This window comes from Manis javanica, chromosome 3 (genome assembly GCF_040802235.1).
Source record: "Manis javanica isolate MJ-LG chromosome 3, MJ_LKY, whole genome shotgun sequence".
NCBI classification, from domain to species: Eukaryota; Metazoa; Chordata; class Mammalia; order Pholidota; family Manidae; genus Manis; species Manis javanica.
In genome coordinates this window covers 196,580,272-196,605,523 of record NC_133158.1, presented here as the reverse complement: position 1 = coordinate 196,605,523, position 25,252 = coordinate 196,580,272, and the positions used below count along the sequence as shown (strand labels likewise).

General features: G+C 33.9%; 1 protein-coding gene across 2 annotated transcripts in view; it reads right to left on the bottom strand.

Annotated features, from left to right (window-relative positions):
- Positions 1 to 25,252, bottom strand: part of LRBA (LPS responsive beige-like anchor protein) — a 740,236-nt gene that overhangs the window by 506,241 nt on the left and 208,743 nt on the right. The window contains exons 31-34 of one of the 2 annotated variants that reach the window (XM_037024623.2): positions 22,679 to 22,809; positions 10,391 to 10,469; positions 8,736 to 8,869; positions 2,360 to 2,421 (exon numbers count right to left, since the gene is read on the bottom strand). In XM_037024623.2, coding sequence (XP_036880518.2) covers positions 2,360 to 2,421; positions 8,736 to 8,869; positions 10,391 to 10,469; positions 22,679 to 22,809 — 406 coding nt within the window. Of the gene's footprint in view, positions 1 to 2,359; positions 2,422 to 8,735; positions 8,870 to 10,390; positions 10,470 to 22,678; positions 22,810 to 25,252 lie in introns of those variants that run through there. The other variant, XM_017650128.3, reaches the window with a different exon arrangement.

The window sequence follows — 25,252 nt, the reverse complement described above, 5'->3', positions numbered from 1 at the left end:
TGCATAGTGATCTGTTTGGTCTTAATGACAGTGAACCAAATGTGATCATTTCCTCATTTCTTAAATTTAGGCTCTAAAGTCTCTTTTGTAATAAAATGTGGCTAATTTAAACAGCTTATTAAAAAGAATGCAAAAAAAGTTTTGAGTGGACTCAAGAAAATTAATCAGAATGTGGCTGTTTGTCATGAAATTAACACCAACTAATTTGTAAAGTTTTAAATCACATTTGCAGATGTTAAGTTCATAAGCATATCCCATTATTTATGTGATTAAAAAGGAGTTTTTGACCTGATCTTTCGATCTTTGGCACTCGATCCTCTCCATCTCCTCTTAAAAAATTAATTAAAATTTTAGCAAGATGCTAGCTTTTCACTTCCCACCCTATCTCAAACTAAAAAAAATTATCAATCAAACTCAAGCCATCCCCACCCAGTATCTGCAAAATGTCAACTTCAAATTCAATTTCATATCTCTTGAGCTTTCATGTAGAAAAGACAGTTCACTTCTTAACAAAATAAATCACTTCTGTGATTGCCAATCTGACCTCTTTGAATTAGGAAAATTCAAAGTGAAAAATGTAATTATCACCCCGGAACAATCTGTATACATCTGGAGCTAATTCTGGTTTCATTTTTCACATCATTTTTCACACTGTGCTACATCTTATAGAGATGCCATGGAACTTTTGAAGAACTCACAAAAAAATCTTAACTTGAAATAACCAGTAATGTTTCTTTCAAACAAAAATATTGAAAATATCTGACTTAAGCAACTTATTCTACTAAGTGATTTTCATATCTCATTTGATTGGATTAGTATTAAACAACACTGTGACATACATGACAAATAGGTATATTAAAACATGTCATTCTTTATCTTTTCAGCTTCTAGCACTCAACTATGTAATATATCTGAAAGCATCACATATCAAGAATATATTCAATTCTTCTGAATTAGAAGTGAAACTTCATTATCAAAATTCACCTATGACACAATTATATCACTATAAAACAACAAATTCATAAATTCATACTCCTCTTAAGAAACACCCAAATCTGTAAGTGAATGCTTCTTAAAAGTAAGAGTAATTTCATGTTGATATAAGAATGACATATGACCATTTTCATCTAAGAAATAAACAACCAATTATTTCAAATCAGATTATTCCAATCAGATTATGTAATGAGAAATTTTATCCAGTCATCTTTTAAAGAAATGGAGTTTTCTAAAGGAGAGGATTAAATTATAAAAACAATTCTCTCTAAACCTAAGAATAATAAGCCCAATAGAAACATAACTACTCCTCACTAGTTCATTATAAAAATTCATTAGTTGTAATCCCAAGAAGTAAGTGTTATCATCGCATTTTATTGACAATGCATAATATTGATTTTTCACACCTTCTATGATTCTTTAATTTGTATTCATGAAATGTCCATCAGCACAGTCTAAATAAATTTGGCAATACAGGCACTAAAATGAATAAATCGATGCAAAGAAACATTAATTTTGCATTATCCTTATTCGTCAGGCAAGTAAACCACAAGAGTTGTAAATGAAGGTCAAAGGTTTTGAAATGGGTCAGAACCCTTGACCTCTAGACCAATACCCTTCCTATTAAAAAAGGCTATTTTAAAGTTTTAAGTAGGGGAATTTACTACCAGCAAGATATCATTTTTAAAAGACTACAAAGAGAACTCTCAATGAAAACATTTATCTGTTTAACTGCAAAACAAAAAGAAAAAAATACCACAGGATACACGATTTTTTACGTAAGTTTTTAAAAAACATTAGTTTACCACATAAGATATAAGGCTGCTTTACATTGAAAGCAATTTTGCTTTTAGGAATTTATCTACTGCACTTTATTATGATAGCTGCCATATTTTTGTTGATATTTTCACAAATCTACTCTGTATGTCAAAAATAATTAGCAGTGACAAGAATTCAAAATTATTTATCACTCATTTTATAACCTCTGCACAAAAGGGAAGTAAACCCATTATTCCTAGGGGAGACAGAGTGGCACTCCGCAAGGTATAAAAATAAATCTGTTTCCATAACCTTAATATACACAGCAAAGAAATTTAGCCTTCGCAAGATCATTTGATCTGAACATTTTTTAATTGGACTGTAAAAACCTGTTTTCTTATTCATCTACCTGATTTCTCTCAGCATTCAATTCAAAATAATCCACTAGTTTCAAAGACAAGTAATTCTTTTACAATAAGAATAAATTTTAAAACTGCAAACTCAAAACTCTACGATAGCAAAATTTTCTAATAAAATAATTATAACTTCCTTACAAAATAAACTAAAATGTGAGAATTTATTTTAATTCAACATTCTTGTCACTCACCTGGGAACACAGAAGCATAACCAACTCCACAACTGAACTACTAGACTTCATGCAAACCAGACCTATTTTAAAGAGAATTTTAAAAAATTACAAAGTAAAAAACAAAAAATGAAGGATTTGTTATACAACTTTGTCCACACTGGTTCTTAAAATAAAATTCAACGTTTGTTTAGAACCAAACCCATACACATTTGATCATACAAACACAGTGACTACTATAAGCTTGGCATCAAAAATATCACAATTTTTCAGTAAACGATTTCATTTCAGCTTCTAAACTACTAAAACATTACAACTTCATATATAATGACATTTCACAATACTCATAGAAATGTGGGCAACATATGCCATATTGATCAATATCATCTACACTTTGTTTTGGAGAGAGTTGATTATTATACATGCAGAGAAGGGAAATGGCTCCCTGACCTTTGCTTTCTCCACCACACTCTCTCCCTTCAACCCTCCAGCTATCAATCAAGTTTCCATTTTGTTTCGTGGCAGCAGACATCCCAAACACTCTTATTAGTACCTTGACCTGTGACCTCACACTAAACCTTAACAAAAGTGCAAGCCGTTGTCAGTTATACATTCTTGATTTCTTATAAATTTATTTACATTTTCTCTTTTATGTTTTGTTTGGGTTCACCAAAAATATCTCAAGAAGGATTCTATGCAGTTAATACCTATCTAAAGAATTTTTTAGCTTTTGTTACCAATAAAATCTAAAATAATTCATTCAAAGAACATTTTATAACCACTATCTTAGAAAAAAGCAAAGCCAATAATTAAAAGCATTAAATTAATTATATTAATAATAACCAGAAAAATTATAATTTTTTGTTCTATACTTTCCTAAGCAAGCACAAGTTAGGATACAGGGTTAAACAGCTAAAATAATTCCTAGTGGCCCTTACACGCCCTACAGAATTACCTTCTTTCTCGCCATTAAAGCTCTTGTGGCATCCTATACCATCCTATTCAATTTCTTTAATCTTCTTTCCTCTTTTATTTATGATGCCTCATACCTTCTGGTAGTACATGTTGGCAGTCTCTAGCCTTCCAAATAGAATTCAAGTTAAAAAGGCTGTTCACCCCCTTCACTTTTTAAAAACTTATAACCACTTTTCTCAAAGTCTGAGAAAATATGTAACATAGAAATGACAGAATCATGTCAGCAATGGCATGAAAATTAACTATAGAACATCTACACGTTGCATTAATGCATCTACTGGTTCATTAACTGGACTAAATTGTGGTTTCTGTAGAGCTAGATGAGCATAGCTCCTTAGGCTAATGCAAAGGCCTAAAAAAAAGCAATATTCCCATCTAACTGCTGGTACAGCCTTCTGCTGCACTGAAATCTTGTCACTTTTCATAAAATGCAATGCAGCTACATTAAGTTCCATACACCTCAACTTCAAAAGCTACTAGTTCCAGTAAGTAAATTCAAATTTTTCTACAACTCGGTCATTATTCTTTATTGCTCTATTCTAGAGAAACCAGGATTCCTATCAACTCTCCTTTTATGGAAAAGCATTTGGGCCCTTATCTGGCTCAGCCTTTTATATCTACTCATATAATGAACAAGTTAGAAAGATTTATATGTGGATGCCCCTTTTACGACATATCACAGAATACTTCAATACTTGTACACTTTAAGAAAAATTATTGTTTTCTCATTTCAAAATATAGTCTCATTTCAATAATAAAAAATAATGATTAGCAAACCAGAGGAAGGTAGACGATAACTTAGTTGATGTGAAAATTTAGCAAAAAATAGATCCACTAAAAAAAAAAAAAAAAAAAATAGATCCACTAATCAGTGAGTTGAGCATACAATGATACTATAAGTATCAAATAATGTGTCATAGGTTGATTAGAACAATTCACATGTTTTTTTGAGTGGGGTTTTGTAGATTTGTAAAGGATGGGAAAGAGAACCAGCGTGGATAATGTGTTGAAATAGTTTCAAAGGACAAAAGAGACCTTACATTAGACCTCTAATACTAACTTCCTTGCCTAAAGAACACTGACTCTGTAAACACAACTATATAACCTCATGAGTAAATAAACAAGAGGTAATCCCAATAAGGGACTTAGTATCAGATTACATAACTTAATCACATCTCTCTATTTTTGACCTAAATGTCTGCCTTTGGGTAACACTGCTTGCTTGCATGAAAAGGCAAGAAATGAATTATGAACCAGTAAATCTGTATTCAGATTTACATTTAGACTCTAAGAATTATCAAAGGGAAGGCCCTAAAACAAAACTTGGAGTGAAGTTGTAAACTGTTACAAGTTTTTCATTTTATACGCACATACATCCTATTATTGCCTCAATTAACTGAAAGCAAATAGGGTTCTGTAGGCTCAGAGATCTGAATAGGCTCACAATCTGACCTCTTTAAATGCCTCTCAGAATAATAGGTGTGCTGAGTTTGCTTGGTTTTATTTTTGGTTTTTCAGAGAGATACATAATTTTTGTCTCTTTAAAAAAGACAAATTCAGAATGCCAAAAAGCCAAGAGTTTTATCCTCTTCTGGAGTTTCATGACCAAAGATGACTGTAATTTCTTCACCAGAGACTATTTATCCCACATCTACTACTACTATTTTTCCTTACTATAAAACTCAGAAATACATAAGTGGTTTACTAGATATTAAGCTAGCAACATCTGAATCCAATGATCTATCTAAACTCTCAAGTATACCATGAAAAACAGTCAGTACCATACAGAATATAAGTACCCTTTTCACAAAAAAAAAATTTTTAAGTTACCTTAAATAATTTACAGAAAGATAAAAGGATGGTGATAAACATTATTAGAAGACTTAATAATAACCTAAGCATAATAACTCAAATTCTTATTCTATATTTTCCTGGTTTTGAAGATTTTGAGCACTGTCCTTTGGATACAACTAATTGTTCCTCATGAATGTGTAAACATGGTATCTTGTACATAATAATTCCAAATTTCAAATAAACTTTTAGGTTCTGACTAACCATTAATTCTGGTCTTTCTTCTTGAGTTTACATCATCAAGTGCAATACTTTGGAAAAGTAGGTTCATTCAAAATGAAAAGGACAACCATCTTCTTTGCTTCAGAATTACAAAATGTTTTCCTCTTTAGATTTTCAAATACCACTCACAATGATCAATCCACTGAATTTTCTCATTTCTACATCAACTTTTCCTTCCAATCCATCTTTATATACACACCTACCTTTAGTATTTATTCACTTAGGAACTGTACAAAGTAAACTGTGGTGTATATAATCATCACAAGCAATGGAAGAATACTGCCACATGCCTTTGTGGCAAAATGCTGTTACAAAACATCATGGTCCTTCCTAGGCAATGATGTGCTGGGAAAACCAATTTTCCTTTTATCCACAGAAATACACTGTGTACTAATGAATTCTTACAGTTTAGTAAAATCTATGAATGCCGCTGCCTGCTTCTTAAATTCATCCTGAGATGGTCTAATAATTGTAAAATGTCTCCTTCTGCCAATTTTTTCACCTTAACATATGGGGAAAAAATGAAAAATTCTGAATTCTTAACTACATTCAATGAAGGCTAAAAATAAAACCACAAAGATGGCAGCCACAGACATTTTTTTCACCAGTATTTCTCAGCCTTTTTTCATTATCATCCCCGCCCAAGGAGCCATTTCTGACCACTTCTAATTGTACCCCCATTAAATTTTAAATTTAAAGATATAATGTATAGATGTATTGTGGCCCACTGGAGGATCACAAACCATTGTAATATCTAAGATATTTCTTCCCTTCACAAATACCAGTTTTTGCTCCCATTGAGGAAACAAATTTGTATTTTCTTCAAATATGATGCAATACTTTGGGCAATGCAATAACAAAATAAGGATGATCAAGAGTGATGATCTGTCTTCCTCTTGCACCATGGTTCTAGCGGAAATCCAAGTATTCTCGTTTCCTTATTATTTTAGTCCTCAGTATAGTTGGAATAATTGGTGAGTAATGACGAAATGGCTAAATGTTTTAAGATACAGGAAAATTAAGATCACACTCCATAATGAATCTTAGGTTTGTAAAAAGTGTCCAGTGAACTCACATTGATAATTGTAAGATACAACAAACTTTATTTTTTATGTAATTTTTTAGAAATAAATAACAAAGTGTCAATCCCTACAAAGCATTGTAACTACTTGAAAAAGAGTTAACATCACTAAAGTTCAGACAATCAAAAAATATGTGATTAGGCATGATACAATATGAAGTACTACATCTAATTTAACTTTTAAATTTAACCTCAAGACATCAGGAAATACATGGGACAGAGACACTGTTAAATGACACCATCAAGAAACAATAGCCATAGAGTACCAAAATACGTACCATTCTACAGAACCAACCTACCAGATTTTAACAGGTCAATAGCATGATGGAGAATAGGGGAAATTACCTGACATTAATAAAGACTTAAGAGACATAACCAAATGCAATAAACTATTTTGTTTGGACCTTAATCAGAAGAATATCAATTATAAAAAGACATCTTTTAAGTAAAGATGAATATGGACTGAGCACTAGATGACATTATGGAACTACCATTAATATTATTAGGTGTGAAAGCAGCAATTATGATTATGTAAGAAAACATCTTTTTTATACACATTATGAGTTATTTAAGGATGATCTAGAATTCGCAAGTTTAATACTTCTGAGTATCTAAGGTGATCCTATCTTGCTGGATCTATTATTAAATTCAAAGACAAACTAAAAAGCAACAATGTCTTGTTACAACGAAAGCTATAATTAATACATTCATTTTAGAGTACTGAAATCTAGTTCATAAGTTGTCACACCATTTTAAAAAATAAGTATTTCATATGTAAAGTATAATTTAGGGTGAAGGGTTTTGATTTTTCAATTCATTTCCTTTCAAATTTTATTACTTCATTAGATCAAACAGTCCATAGCAAAACAAATTATACCCTTCATCAGATAAACTTCCACACCAAACATAGTATTTCTAAAATCTCAATTTTTTCAAGTGAATTCAATACTACTTTTTGATTATATAAAAATGAGATCACTCATCACCAACTCCATATACAACTATAGCAGAGATGATAATGAAAACCCTGTTTTCGCTAAAGCTTATTACTTATAAACAGGTATTTTAGGGTCAAATAAGTGCTTATTGTCCATAGTTAATACTCAGATACAGGTATCTTATTCTATTTACCTACCTACACCTTACATTTCCATTATATTCTATTTCTACAAAAAGAGGGGCTTTTTCACAAGTTTTAAGAAATTGCTTAGGGTATCATCTAGTGACAGTTACCCAACAAAAAATTATAACTAAAACTTTAAGTTGATATTTAAAAACTAGAGTACAGATAATTGTGCTCTCTTATAATTTTTCAGCTTTAGGAAAATATCAATAAGGGCCTCATCCTAAATCATCAACAATGGACACAGACAAGCTAATACAGCAAACATCTTGAATACAAAAGAAATTCTACTTTAACATTAAGAAAGTCCCCCAACTTCTTTAAAAAGTCTAATATTGTGACAAAGATTGGTATTGTAAAGTCAGTCTGTTATGCTCTTAAACAGAACTAATTGTTTGAAAAGCTGTACTCGACTGAACTGCTATCCACTGTCTGAAGAAATTCAGGGTAAGGCTACTTTTACTTAGCTGCATCACCCTTTTTAGTATCTGAAGACACTCACTACCTGGCAAGTGCTCCATGTTTTTTATTTAAAAAAGTAGCCCCAATACTTGTCATCTATTCTACAAGTAGCATGGTTTCTATTTCTAACACATGCAGCAACCTACTTCTGCATGCTAGCTAGTCTGACACAATTTCAATATTCACCAGCTACAAAAGACACAGTAGTCTATGTATAGTCAGGAAAGAGTACAATACTACTGTTATTTCTACTTTCTTACTATAAATTACAATTCTGCTAATAGAGACTAATAATACATTCCTTATTTCCTAATATGTGACAATACACTACTGTTTATTTGGATATTAAGTTCAAGTAAAATCTAAGATAAATGCCCCACTAATTACTAGAACACTAGTCTATCCAATCCTTTATTCTCACAGTTAATGTGTGGGAAAAAAAAAATCTTAGTTCTTTTGGTTCAATACATAATTTTCTACTTCAACCAAATCACTAATAAAACATCTTAAACAGATAAGAATATGAGCTGTGACTTGGTCGTCAAAAGATACACTCTGAGACTTGTCAAAGGTTGATAACAAACACTGAAACTAAACACATCTTATTATCCATTAAGTTTTTAATCTTGAAGTTTAAAAATATGTAATATACAAATACAATTAACTTAATAAAAATCACTTACTTGTTCCTTCTATAAGCAGTTCTTGTCCATGGCTACCCAAAAGAGTCCGAGAAAGAAAAGGTGCAAAATCCACAAAAATCTCTCGCAAAAGAGGAGCTGCCTTTTCCAAAGCATGTTCAAGCCTTTCTGTAATACTAATAGAAAGATGCTTGGTGACCTGACTTCATCAAATTTCTACTTTTTAAAATGATTTTCCACAGAAATATAAATTAAGTGAAAATAAAATAACCTGAAGACTCTTTATTGCTATGCATACCATTCCTTCTTTCTGCCCATAATATCCTTTTTCATTCTGTTCTATGTTGCCACCCCCAGCACTGACCAATTAATGTGGTTAAAAACCACTCCATCTACCATCAGCTCTTATTGGAAGTCTTACCTGGCCAGTTCAAAGCACTTGATTTTAGCCCCATAATAATCTAAACAAACTCTATCAAGTCTCTATCAAATTTGTCTATTCACTACTAAACCATCAACACCTTGAATTCAAGAACTATGTCTTCATTTTTAAGTCCTCAGATACAGACTCTATATACTAGAGTCTCAATAAGTATTTATAAACTGAAAGAATCATTGTATATTCTTTTTCATTGACATTTCTTCTATAACACCTTTCTAAATAAAGCAATCTCAACACCTGTTCCTTTGAAAATAATATACTTCCTGGCACATTTATAATGATCTCAATTCACACATTATGTCTTTGTGATTCATGTATTATAAATATATGTAAATACATGTAAACACATATATACACATAAACATATAAATTTAATGAGTTAAAAAAATAAGCCCCTTATATTTCAGGAAATTCAGAGATATTGACAGCTATCATTTCTCAATTATAAACCAAACATATAAACAAACAGCTACTATATTATCTACTATTCACTCACAGAGTACTTCCCATTCATATTACCAACAAGAATTGCTATAGAAACTGTCAACTGTTATAAAGTGCTGGAAATTTCTGCTGTCAATAACTATCTCCTCCCAGCTACTACCCTTAATACTATTCCTCTCTATTCATCTCATAGTCCCTTATCCCCTGGACAATATCACAACTACAAGCCTACACTGCAGCACCCAAGTGCCTGTATTTGTGGAGAGCTATGTATTTTCCAGTTGTAGTAAGGAGGATCAAGAATGCTGGACACAAAGACTCTAATAGTAGAAAATATTCATGGCATTCTAAATTAGAATTTGAAATGCATAGTCCCAATTACACAGGGTTAATGACAGTAAAAACCTATCTGTAGTTCAGTATCATTATGGTTTTGGTTAACTGGCTAAAACTTATTTTTTCAGCATTTTTATGGAAGAGGAACAATGAATTCCAAACTTTTAGTTTACAATCATACAAAACAAAAGCCATAAGCTACAAACTACCTCTGTAATTATTTGTTATGCTTGCAGCATTCATTAGTCACATCTAGCCACTTCTCATGAACATTTTACATCTCATAATCTTTAAAAGGAACTTCTAAAAATACTCCCAAGCCTCTACATGTCATACAGACTTTTTATAAAAAGAAACAAAAGTTAAAAAGAAAAAGTGGGTGGGGAAGAAAGAAAAGAAATAACTGTAGCTATAGGCAGTTTAAAAATTCATCAAGAATAATAAATACAGATATCCAAGTTAGAAGCTTGAATACCTCATGTTTGAAACTTGGTCTTGTGGAACTGAACCAACTGTTGGAACTGAGGGCAATTTTGCATTGGATGATCTACGACCTATAAAAGAAAATAACCATTAAACAGAAATCTTCTGCTTTTAGAGACAAGGGTTCAAACAAAAAAGGATATCTTTATACAAAGTCAACAATAAAAAAGACTCATAATACATTTTTAAATGCCCACTATAATTTGCATAAACATTAAAAATCAAGGTTTTCTTCAATCATTTAATATTTAATCTGAGTTACAAGTTTGGATTATCATGCCAAGCAATCCTTCCACCCATAGGCTGAAGAAATAATAGAAAAGTAAACTCTGATTTACCAAATTGGGGTCACAATTCCTCCTATTCAATACCAAGTGGCAATATAGATTTACAAGTAAAAATTTATTTTACTTGAAGCAAAAAACAGGAACAGCTAATTACATATGTAGCCTTAAATAGATATACCTCCATTACCATGAAAACTGTCCTTATTCAGTCACCAAATAACTTCTACACACTGACAGAATCGGGTGAAGCAAATGTAATCCAGTGAACACCTGAAAAACCTTTCTTAAATGATTCATGCAGAATTTATACTCACTCATGTGTCATTGTAATTAGCATATAACTTGATGTTGCATTTGTTACATTGTATCTTAATTGATTTTTAATGCCTTTCTTCCTACTATATTAATTGTTTTGAAAGTAGAGACCTCTTTTTCCATCCATCTATCTCTAGAGCATTGAGAACCAGACAACAGAAGGTCCTCAACTGACGTTAATTGCAGAAATTATTCCCTTATGCATCCCCATTTACCCTGGTCAATCTTTCCACCTGTTATATACTTCTACCTCTATTTCCTACAATTTTATGTCCCTATCTTTGTTCAAACTACTGTGAAAATTAATTCCCACTAAGTGATCTTATTTTATTCTCCAATGAATACTCCAGATACCCTTAAATTATCTTGTGTATTTATTATATTGAATAGCCAGTTCACTCTTACAGTATAAAATATTCAAACTATTTTGTCCTATACATAATCATCATCTTTATATTTTTAATGAATAACTGTGCTTATAAATTTTACTTGGCAAGAGAAAAATAGTAACCAAGAAATTAACTCTAACAAACTCAAATAACAGACAGGAACAGAAACAATTACATTATGACAAGTCTTGAAAGAGTGAGTCTAGGAGACTAATTTGGAGGATAACTTACTGAAGCTTGAAGAGTTCTAACAAGTTCAAGAAAGTAGGGGAAAGATAAAGCTCCCATGTAGGAATCAGGATAAACAGGAGAGAATGTCATTCAATTGAAGCTGGGACCTGAAGAAACCAAGAGCCATTTGCTGTCTAAGGCCAATATCAGGGAGTAGGAGGAGGAAAAGAACAGACACATACAGTATCAATGCTCCTCTGTTACACAGGGACCGTGAGAGTCACTGGAATCCACCTGGGACGGTATCCTAATGACCTACAATGTACAGGTATAGGAAGTGTGTACATCTTGCTTGCAGCTGCAATTTCAGGAAGTAAAGTTTCAGGTTCTGAAGACCCTAAAAGGATGCCAAGTTAGTCTTGGGATAACTACAGACCAAAATCACATAACAATTCTATAGCGGGGCAGACCAAGAAAGTCAGCACACGAAACAAAGAATATTCAAAGCTGATAAACAAGGAAGGGAGAGGGTCGGGAAAGATCCTGGAATCTATGCACGATCAGAGGTCTGATGCTCAAAAGTTTCATCTGTTCTCAAAACTTCAGGCATGGGTATAACCATAAGTACCTTAAAGACAGAAAGATAGATGAAAAAGAGATACAAGAGGATGGGTGGTAGAAATAGACGAGAAGGTAAAAAAGCAGCCTCTGATATCCATGAGCTGGCTTGGTAATACCAACTAGGCTCTGGTATTGTTAGGTGCTGGCACAGAATCCACAAACTACATCTTGGTGTTCTCTTGTTGACTATAAACAATTTCACAAAATATCAACATCAGACAAAGCAATGCTGTGACCACGATGAATCGACATAGAACAATATTACTCTGTAAACATGTCCCAAGGGACAAAACCATAAACTCCATCCAAATAAAAAAGATAATCAAACATCCCAAACCTTAATATGAATGACAGCTGTTTCTTTCTACTTGTAGCTTTAGCCTCAGTCATGTTTTCCATGCTTCTCGACAAAATTTATTAAGATGGCTAATCATAGAATTACTCAGGCTTCCTAACAGTATCCAACTCAAAAGGAAGCCCTACTTTCTTAATCCCTCCCCAAAAATCACCTAAGCTTAAATCTTATTAATAAATTTTTTCTAGTATGCTGTTACTGAGATGCACCAAGTTTCCCCACTGTGTGCATTCTCCCTCACTGAGCTAACTTATTCAACCAAGGTTTATTCATGGTGGTCTCTGATTGGAGGACATTGAGAGAAACTTTACAAGTCAGGCAAAGAAAGATAGCAATCATGGGCTTATTTTTGAAAAAGCAATTAAAAAATCTCTAAGTAAGAATTCTTTTCCATAACAACCTATTCCATCATGGTAAGATGTGTATTTCTCCACATGGTAGCAGACCCTCTAAAAACAATGCATTTTTAATAATCAAAGGCATCTTAACAACCATAGCCAGCCAGAATTTGAGACCTGACTGTTAAGAAAATACAATGGATAAATTCAAGAAAGCAACAGGATCAAATCTGAAATGTAGTAAAAGACTAAATAAGGAAGAATTGTGTAACTACTTGAAATCTTTATTTTGCCATTCTACAACCTCAAAATTATATAAACTCAAAGGAAAAGTGTATATAAACTGAAAGAAAAACTAAATAATCTAAACACACTGTCTGAGTATAATGATTTGCTTGTGGTAAAATGAATACTAAGAATGAAGGGCCCTACTGTAGCTTGGTTCCAAGGGTACAAATCATAGGAGACCATCTCCATCACCCTCATTACTACTAAAGAACTGTAAAAGTTGTAGTAAAATGTAATCAGGCTTAAAGTTTAGAGCTCTTATCAGACAATTATAATTGTGTTACAAATATAATCAGTTATTTTCCCATTATGACCATAATATGAAAACACCATGCTTTAAAGAGAAAAAGGGCCCTTTTCCCAGACCTTCTTTAAGTAGTCAGAATGGAAGCAGTTAACTGGAACAGATCAAGGAAAGCATGTGCAATAGGACTGGAGGCCGCACTGATCCAGAGCAAGGTACAGAAATCCAGGATGAAGAAGGCATTTAAGTAGAAAACAAAAAAAACTTTCAGGTAATGGCTTGAAATTTAGAGTATCTGTGTGAATTCATGGCGTCACTAAATATAGGTATATATAAAAGTACATTTAAATATAAACTCTCATTCAAATATATACTTATATGTCACTATGTGTATACAATGTATTCCTAATTCTGTATACTGACAGAACCTGGGAGCAGCAATAACCTAACACCTAATGTCTAATGTCCAGATCTATATACTATTATCCACTAAAAAAGAGAAACGGTTAATTCAAGATCTGTGGAAGGAAAGCACAAAATGAACTTGAACCATCTAGTTTTGTTTTTTTAGAAAGCAAGGAAATGATCACGGACTGACAGGATATGTCACAAAAAGACAGAAACCAGCTTGAAGGACTCCATTCACCAAACTGGAGATAAGCTGAGAATCAAAATAAATAATGATTGTAACAGATTACAACATCTCCAATAAAAATCGGTGAGGCCATATTGACATTATAAATTAACAATCTGAAGAACAGGATATTGAAATAATTTCAAAGTACCTTCCTATAAAACACTTATTAATTAATTACAAAAGGGAAAGAATAACTTTACAACATAGAAACTTAGCAGGAATACTTTAATCAAGTGAAGAAAGTGGTCATTGTCAGTATGGTGACAATCAAAACTGCGCACCATGCGATTAGATTCTTTTCTTCTCCATCTGTTCCATAATGTTCCTACCAAAGAAGTACAATCTATTTTTAACCACAAGGAAATTTCAAACCAACCAAGATTCAGGGACATTAGAGTTGTTCTCAATCTTTGAGCATAACAAACAATGCTTTTTAAATGTTTACATAAATCAATGTACATGCTTTTATTTTCTTCAGGTAACTTTCTAGAAGTTACTAAGTTCACACTTTAAATATTGATATATTTTGTCAAACTGCCCTGAATAAACAATGCACACTTCTTTGATTACCAATAAAATTTAATGTATTTTCCCAATTTACTGGAAACAAAACAGGAAACGAATGACTATTCTTACCTTTTGAGTATCTTTATTGGGATAATTTTATGACTTGTAATTATTCATTATATATAATTAATGAACATTTACCTTTTATCATTCAATACAAATGCTTTTCAAGTTTGTAGCAATTTTTTGCTATGAAGAATTCTAGAATCTTGCCTCTAAATCATCTGTACCAGCATGACACAGAAAACAAAAATACCACCAAATTTTTAACAGGGTTGTTAAGATATTTAAATTTTAAAATGTAAAGCAACTAAGGTAAAATAGATTCTCCAGTAATACTTTCCCACATTTCTGAAAGGCACTATAGAAAAAAAGTGTAACGGCTCTTCTGAGGGACTCTACTATATATTCATGATTCATGCTATCCATTTTTAGTCAAGTCTTCTATATTATATATTACTTACCTGTCGAATTCCCATAATAAATATAAAAGTTCCTTCACTCTTCTTAGCCTGAAACCCATTTTCCTTCCTGTTTCCAAAAAGAAATGCCAGGTCATCCAAGACCAGAGCCTTTCTCTGTACATCTGAAGAAAATCCTGCTAAGCTCTCAAGCTATCTCAACTATCAATCTGTCACATAACTTCTATTACCAATTTTTTTTCTAAGAAAACAAGTTTTAAGATGGCAGAAAACACATCCTCACCAACCATCCACAACCAGGCTATTTTCAAACTAAATCCTAAGTTAGGCCACTTCCTTTGAAAATAACTAGCTTAAGGGATTTTTATATAATTGAACTGTCTGGGGAAGCAGTAAGGGCTCTGTTCAATTATTAGCTGTGTGACCCTGGACAAAGTTACTTAAGCTCTCTGGGCCTTATTTCACACATCTATAAAATTAATACTGAACTACTTCACAATTTATTTTGAGGATTAAAGTATTTAAAGCTTGAACCATAGTAAACAGTAAACACACAATGAATGATTGCTTCTTTTCTTACTCCTCTAACTCTATGACTGTCTTTAAAATTTTTTAAGAAAGCTACATTTCCCTTTAACTTAGTCCATACTTGAGGCTGAAAACACTCAAAATTTTCAGTGATTACTCGTGTGATAGTAAGTGTAGGTAATTTAAATGAAATGAAGCTTACAAAGTGCCTCTTAAACCATAAAAACTTTAAAAAGTAACCAAAGCTAAATTCTATTGAAAAGTCTAGAAACTGTAAAGCAAAGAAACAATTCCAGATTTAACTGTTATAAAAAGTAGATTTCTACTTTTTCATTTATCAGTATAAAACAAAACACAGCTATAAAAATAGTGTAAATCTGGTCACTGTCCTCTACAAGAAAATACTTTTATTAAAAGCCTGTCACTGCCTCACACCACTCCCACAATTTCCTTAGGCTCACTTCAGTTATGTCTGGGCATTTTGATTGAACTTGCTCTTTTAGGTAAGGCAAATAAAATTAATTCAGGATATAAATAAACACAGCCAGGCTCTAATCAGAGGTTTTATTGATTTAAGTGATTAAGAAACTGCAAGGGTCTTCAAGGATCTAAGATAATTTGACCTTCCCTGAGACATGGTTGGCCTTGAGGTAAAACTTGATCAATAATCAGAAGCTCTGCTTACCTGGTCTCAGCCAAATAGAACAATCCAGAAGTCTGGACTGTCTGATCCCCCAAAGGCTTGGTTCCTTTGGGGGAGGCACTACAACTAACCTCTGGATAATTACTGAGCCTACCCTTACAGTGAGCATATTCCCACAGATGAAGTTATCTATAGTGAATCTTTCCCAGAACACATTTCTTTCCCCCTTCCCTTGATATCAGAGTTGACTTTTGTTTTCACTGAGATTTTTGTTTAGACTTTCCTCCCAACCTCACCATTCTGCCCAGTTCAGAGCTAACTGTCCACACAAACTCTAACAAACTGAACTGAAGCTATCTTAACGCATAGGATTAATGTTAAAATGAAGTTAAAGTATACATTTCTTCATACTGACATTTTTTAAAGTACATATATCCATTCAGTATCAAAAGAGTTTCACTTTTGCATTTTCAAAGCAAAATTTCAAACTGGAGGGTAAAACAAGGTGAAGATGAAAAAAATTTTTCACTCCCAGTCAGTACTCAGTGAAGGATTTCAGAAAGCCTAATTACACTCAGTTAATGACACCAGCAGTTTCCTAAATCCTTAATAGCAATATGATCATTGAACTACTTTTGGCCACTAACTTCTATATCAGTGATTAAATATTTCTGAGCTTTATTTTTTTAATCAGTGGTAGTTTTTAAAAACAACTTTATTTGGAACAAAATAGCAGCAGACTCACAGACTCCAAGAAGGGACTAGTGGTTACCAAAGGGGAGGGGTGGGGGAGGGCGGGTGGAGAGGGAGGGAGAAGGGGATTGTGGGGTATCATGATCGGTGCACATGGTGTGCGTGGTATCACAGTGAAGAGAGTGTAGTTCAGAGAAGACAAATACGGACTCTGTGGCATCTTACTACACTGTGGGACAGTGACTGCAATGGAGTATGAGGGGGGACTCAATAATAAGTGTGAATGTGATAACCACATTGTTTTTCTTGTGAAACCTTCATAAGAGTGCCTATCAATGATACCTTAATAAAAGAGAAAAAAAACTTTATTTGGAGTATAACCAGATATTTTCTCTCAAAGGATTATTGATAGTTTTTCTTGAGCTTTTCTGAAGTTGATAAAAGGAATACATTAAGGTTCTATCTGTTTAAAAGTAGACAGAAGCAATATATCTCAAGAAAATATTTGTATCAGGCTTTCAGCAATAGTTGTAAAATAAAATTAGCTTTTATTATGCTAGGTAAGCCTAATTTTAATGAGCTGAAAGACATATTAAAAACATGTAAAAGACTTAAGAGAAATGGTGGCTCTACATAAAAAAAAAATAACAAAAATGCTTTTGACACTACCCTAGAAGTAACGCAATTTTCAAACCTAAGAGACTACAGCAGAAAGGGAAGTCTTACAAAGTGGTCTTTTTAAACAATTTACCAATGAAGATTAATCAACTAGCAATGGTTATATAAGAAAAAAAAATCACATGAAAAAATAAGCTAAATTTACCAGGAATTTCACACCAGGTTGTCCTTCATTACTGCCAGAGAGAAAGTGTAATTTTTCACCTCAGATAAAATTATGAATTTGTGACAAATGTACTGTTTCAAATTAATTTAACATTAAATATTTTCAACAGATGATCACACATGTAGATGCAGAAGCTAATTCCAACATGTGGAATGATACTGACTTATCTTTTCCTTATCTTTGCACTGATAAACTGGCTCCTTCAAACTGACAGTTTTCCAGACATTCAAAAAACAAAAAAGAAAATGCAAATAGATGATCTGTCTAGCATCTATCTGGGGAATAGCCAATTATTTATTCAAGTTCCCTATGGGTCTAAATAAATAATGTCCTTTTCAATAAGGTATCATTAAAACAAATGTCATTATTTCATTCCTACACACCACCGTATTTTTTTAATTTTTCTCTCTTTCTTTCTCTCTCTCCCTCCCCCTTACCCATTCTGAACCAGTTCATGGAGGAATAGTCTATATGCCCAGTAAAAACTTTTTATTAAATAAAAAACCTCTGTGAAATGAATAAAAGTTGTCTTTTGTGTCAAATCTTATATAAAGCAAAGAATCAAATATTTTCCTTCAACATCAAAAATGAACATACTAATTAATAATCTGCATGGCTCAGATAAAGAGAATAGAATATAATATTCTAGTTACATAAGCATTAAACTTCGCAAATTAGCAAACACCCAAGCATATAAATTACTGAAGAACAAGATGAAAAAATTTTTTCATTTATTCCTTTACTGGGTTAGCTTCAATTTTAGTCTATCATTTATGTTTTGCAGCATGGTAGAAAAACACCATATTTGAAAAAAGAGTAATATCTTAACACATTTTATTCTGGGCAATTAAACTTCTGCTGATGAGTAACTTCAAAAATTCCACACTTTGATAAATTTACTAAAAATGATTTTCTCTTTCAGTTTTACTTTGAAAACATACATACAAAGAGTATACCTCTTTTTTTAATGAGTACCTTTTACTACTTACTCAAAAAGATTTCCCATTATTATTATTAGATGATATTTTTTTGCCAGTATAATGCAACAGAAGCTAAGGAATATTACTCAAACTAAAATCTGAAATTTCTATTATTACTAATCATAGTTTTAATAATGTACACTTTTAAAATGTCAATTACGAATCCTAATTTTTTTCTGAAAAATTATAAAATTATTTGGGTAATAATATTTTGACATAAGAATCCTCACCTCACATAAAGCTGACAAGGTCTAGTTCATTTTCTGGGATCCCTCTCTATCCAGTCACACTTTACCTTTAATTGTGCCACAAGTAAAATTCAGAAATCCTACTTTGATATCAAAATTTCCAAATAGTTTAAACCCTTTCACTACATAAGTTACACTTTCTGTTTTATATTCACATGTTTCTTCCAAGGAAATTCCCTTTCTTTTTTTTTGCTAATGCACCATGGACTATCAAGTGTATTTTTTGTTAACCAATAATCTATCACTGAATTTGAACAGTTCATTTTTTGTTGCTGATTCACTATAAAATTCAGAACTAAAATCACACCAAGGCACAAGGTTTAAGGCCCACAGGGACAGATATTAACTATATAGGAACATATATTAACTATAATAAAATAAATCATTCAAGATCAAATCAAGACTAATACCTACTTACCGAGACCTGTAAGAATAAACTGCCTAGCTCAGTATGCAATTACAACAAACAATTCATCTACAAGTCATTTTCCTAAATCCTGCTTAAATCACAAAAAGGAAAATAAACTTCTTCAGTGTGTGTGTGTGTGTGCATGCACACCTACTAAAAATAATCTATCACTTAAAAATATTGATGGTGAAGAGATAACTCTTTACTTGTGGGCTTTGGCTTCCAAGTGAGAAGAGAACAGGGTACAGGGTCACATATGCTGGGCAAAAGCACATAAAATGGAGCTGTAGGAGAGTAAGAAGTAGAATGACTATAAACACTAGATTGGGGTAGATTTTTCTTATCAAAGCAGTAATATTCATAAAAGCAATTAATGGAATGGAATAGAAATAATAAACTAAAATGGAGACACCATATAACATTGATAATGACAGCACAGTGAAATAGGAAGAGGAAAGGAAGAGTCGGCTATGGAAACCAAAATAAATGATAAAAAGACAGACCGTCACCACGAAGACTTGGAATGACTTAAAAAGGACTGAATCATTTTTTTAAAAAATAAGAGGGATAGGAAGAAGAGAAAATAGCTAAAAATTCTAGCACAAAATAGAAAACCTTGGAAATATCTGAGAAACACCACCACCATAAATTACACAAAATTTAAATAATAGGAGGAAAAAAGGTACATTATGGGCGAGACACAAGGTTTAGTGGGTTTTTGCCAATAAATGCAATAGTCTTCAGAATAGCAATCATTTTGTAATTCTGCATATGGTTCTTCAAGTAACTTCATAATATAATGCACTTACATGAAAAAATACCATGGCTTCAGACAAAATTTATTATACTGCTATATATCAAATATTAGCCATATATCTCAACTTTCTTACTGTTTATTTTTTCTGAAGACTGAATGATTTAAATTTTGAAAAAATGTTTAAAAGAAATCAGAAGATCCTATTTATGTTGTCCCATAAACTGGAATTAAAGGGCAATGTATTCAAAATAAACTGAAAATATTTTACTCTGTATTATGAACCTCTGAAATTAATACATTTACTGAAAGTTATAAGGAATTCACTCTTACTGAACTAAGAAGATGGCACATAGCTTCACACATATTAGTAACTTCTGCCTTTTTCCCAACAGAGCTAGTGCAGAAAAATCAGTTAATATTTTCTTAAAGGCATTGGATGGAGGTAGAAGAGATATTTGCATAACCAGCCCAAAATAGATTATCAAATTGCTTCTCCAAAGTAAAAAAAGGAAGCATCACAGTACAATGGAACAATAAGAAAGTAGAAAAACCTGTTAGTTTTACACTTATTTCCCTTTATATTATCTAAGTCAGTGACAAAATATAATAAATGTACCACACTATTTCAAGATATTATTAAGGAAATAGGAAGGGAGTGGGATTGAGGGGGCATATGGGAACTCTTTACTTTCCACTCAATTTTTCCATAACCTAAACTGATCTTAAAAATAAGGTCTCTTATTTTTTGTTAATTTAATAAAATAAAAAGCAAGGCAACACAAAACTCTGTGTACTACCACTGCAGCTTCTGGTTTCCAGGTGGATATTTTTTTTCAATAACTATTTTTTTCTCAAATATAAAAACAATAGAAGATCACTGATAACAATTTGGAAAAGCCACTAAAATTAAAATTAAAAAATCAAAACTGCCAGTAGTTCAACCACATAGAACTAATCGAGTAACTTCAGAGTACGTTTTCTTGCTTTTCCCAGATACAAAAGATACACACCTCACACAGTTACCAATGATTTACATGGTGTATAAAGTACTGCATAGAATAGTTTTTTTACTTAACCAACTATGAGCATTTTCTCTTAATCACTAAGAACTAAAATACTTCTAATTAATAAATCATTTAAAACCTTGAAAAAAATTATTTTTCTTAACACAAGTGAAGGGAAATTTGGGGGAAGATAAAAGAAATAAGCAGTCATAGTCTGTTTCTGGGACACGATTTATAGTACCCTGAAAGGAAAAACAAAATATCCCTGGCAACTGGCTAGTAGAAACATCAAGTTAGGAACAAAATTTTCTGATATACACTTTTTCACCAAGTAAAGCTAGAAGAGCAGATGGGAGGCTTGTGATTTCCAAAAAGATGAAGGAAAGATACTATTTATGATTTTAATATAATCCACCTACTAATTCCTTCAAAATACCTCTTTTTTTTTATTAATCTCATTCAAGCGTAACAAGAAAGAATGCTTTTGGGGAAATAATATTAAGTTGGCAATTTTTTTTAATGAAAGAGCACAACATTTAGAAAAATGCTACTGATATTATTAAATATATCTCTTGTGCTAGCTTGGTCATTTTAGCATCACATGGTCTTCAAGTTTACCTGGTACTTTATGACTAAGCTTTCCATTGTGGGGAAGTTGGAGCTCCTATGGCCAGAATCCTCACTGAACCTAAACCACTTGATGACCTGTTGCTAGGCTACTGCTTCCACACCTGTAGGCAATAAGCTGTTACCGCACTATATAGAGAGCTCGGCCCAGTACTCTGGGCGGAGGCAGAGACGCTAGTGCTCGACCTACCATGGGGAGAACAAGCCAGGTAATAAACTCTTTCACCCCAAAAACGTTTTACTGTCATTTTCTTTGGTCACATTGAATCCATAGTGAATTTAACTGGGGCTGAAACCCACGGGCAAGATACCATTAATATCTAGAAATTTAGGATCTTGCACCTATTTATATGCACCAAAAGGCTTTTACACTTGGAAGGAATATAGAGAGATGGATAAAAATCAAGTTGCAGTAAGAGTTATTGAACCTCTATGATTAATAGTAGAATGATGATATACTTCAGGGCAGCATTCCCTTTCCAAGTCTCTAATTCAGAAAAATATGCAAAAGATATCAAAGTACTAAATACTACCCAACATCTGACAATTGATAACCAGATTAAAAGACTAAATGTCACCAAAACTTGCTTTTCAAAATGACTATACAAATCTTCCCAAGTGCAGAAAAAAGAAAAAATGTATTTTAATCTATCATTCATTCACACATTCATCCACCCCACCAGCAGCATCCAATTTATCATACACTATTATGTTTAAGTTAAGAAAATGCTTTAAGTATTTGATTTAGTTTATTTAATATTAAGATTTACTAAAGACATTACTAAACAATCAACAGTATAATATAAAAGCATAATGATTTATAAGATACCTAACAAAGCTTTATCAAAAATCCCAAGCTTTGCTAACATGAGATCTAAAAAATTTTTGGTTGAAATCACTAACAGCTACTCACCAGGTGATTCTCCTCCCACGTCTGAGGCTTGGGATGAATCTACTGAAGTAACCACACTGACAGCATTGGCAGGTATACTTGTAAGTGTGGAAGGTAAGACTGATGATTTTTTTGTTGCAACAATGACACTTCTGAAAGAAAGAAAGTAAATAGATTTCAAATACAGACCTCTCAAGTTAATTACAAGAATTTAATTTAGTGAACGGGATCTCCATTTTGATGTACAGTTTAAAATACTCTCCCAATAAGAAAGATATCTTTTCAATGGTCTTCATATTTACCTGCATTTTTTTTAGAATGAGGACTGTGGATAAAATGAAAGTTCCTGTGGCCAGGATTCTTACCTGGACCTGGATGACTAGCTCATTACACACATGTGTAATACACTGCTATTGACTCTATATAAAGAGCTCTGCCCAGTGCTCTGGGTGCAAGACAGTGGCACAGCTACAAGGCAGCAGGAGAGCAGAGCAGAGGCTGGAATGGTGGCAGCGGCAAGGACAGAGGACAGTCGGCTGTACGGGATGACTATGCAGACAGAGAGGCCCAGAGGAAGGCTGTGCAGGCAGAGGGGCCCAGAGGCAGAAACAGGCTTGCTACATGCAGACTTGCTCTGAATGAATGGGACTTTAGTGATTGACCTGCCACAATGGAAATAAAGTTGGGTATAACCCTTTCAACCCAAGAATGTTTTACTATCATTTCTTTGGTCACAACGGAATCCACAGCGAACTTCCAGGGACTGAAAATCATTGCCAAGACAACTGGCGCAGTCGGCAGGATTCACTGTTGACCAAAGAAAAAGACAGGCTGCCATTATAAGAGGGGTGCTTCAGTGGGTTGCCCCTATAAATGGGGACACAGTGGATTGTCCCCCAATGGGTTTGTCATCTGAGGTGGTTTGCCTCCTAGAGGGCTGGGCCCCACCAGAGGACTGGAGGCAGGTGGAGGCGATACCTGAGGCAGTAAAGATAGCCCTTGATATAGTAAGTAGGTCTTTTGAGGGACAGAGTGCCCGAGAGGCAGCGGGGACTGTGGGATGGCTGCTTCTCACAGTATTAAAAAAGTCTAGTAGAAGAGAAGGACATACTCCTGAAAAAGACCCAAGAAATGGCAGCACAAGAACACGAGATGCAAACTGCTATGGATTCCCTGAAGGAGAAAATGGCATTGATGCAAGAGGAGGCAGCCCAAGAACACTGGCAGGGAGGTGCCATTAAAAAGGTAAAAGATTCCTTACAGAACAAGACAGCAGTGCTGCCAGGTGCTGTGAAGGAGGAAAAGGCCATCAAGGAAAAAGACACACTCCTGGCGGAAGCACAGGCAGAAATGGCACAAGAACATCAGCTGTGAAGCATTGAGATGAAGGTAAGAGAGCTGCTGAAGACTGAGCTGGCATTGCTGTGAGGCACTGCAGCAGAGGCACTTGGGGGAGTGGAGAAAAAGGTGCCATCATCCCCGGAAATTGAGGAGCTGGGGAAGGATGAAGGGGTGGTGCTGGAAGCACTGACCCCTCCTGTATTGAAAGCACACCCAGTGGTTGTAAAGAAAGACCCAGCAGCTGAGAGCTTCCCAAGGAGAGGAGCAGCCCCCTCCCCAGGTCATGGAGCACTCTATGCTCCACCCCTATACTCAGGCTGAGCTGGTGGATTTGGGCTCCCGGTTTAGGCAAAAGCCCTCGGAGTCAATATCAGCTTTGCTCCTGCATCTGTGGGACTTAGGGGTGGATGGAATTGTTCTGTCGGGATCAGAGATGGGAAAGCTGGCTTCCCTGACAGTGCAGCCCACCTTCAGGCAGCGATTACAAAATGCACATCAGACCCCAGGGAGTCATTCCCTCCTCAATTGGCTTATGGCCGCACTTCATGCTGTGTGGCCCAATCATGGTGATCTACCATCCTCTCCTGTTAGATGGCAGACATATGCTGAGCTCCAACGGGTGTTACAAGAGCTAGGCATAAGAGATGCCATCCATAGTCCAGAGAATTATGACCCAAATGAAGATTTTCACTACTGGGATGAGAAATATTGTGCTTCAAATGGCTCCCACATCCCTCTTTGGGTCTCCAGTGGCCATTCTTTCCCCTCACTTAGGGCAGCCCATAAGCGAGGTGTCATATACAGTAGCAGACTTAGAAGAGGCTGAAGCAATGAGAACACAGAAAGAAATAAGGTCTGCTACTCACAAGAAGAATTTAAAGGGCCCCATGAAGGTTACGAGGTCCCAGATGTGGGTTGATTTAATACGGGCAGGAGCAGATGGAAGGAAATTAGATGGGAAGTCAAATATGATCTTATGAGAGCTATGGCAACAACTGAAACAAGAGCAGCAGTTCCAGCCATTAAAACCAAAGAGGCAGAGATCAGAGACAGAGCCACAAGCCTGTCCCGTGTGCCTGTAAGACTTTTTGCTGGAGAGACTGAAGAAAGAGGGTATTGTAAAACCCACCCATAGTTCTTTTGGTTAACTCAGTTGAATAGAACTGATTTGAATACAGCCAGGATGACCACTTTGTGGCAATGGAGCTCCTCAGGCTTGAGGGTTATTATAATTTATAATTTCTGTTATTTGTA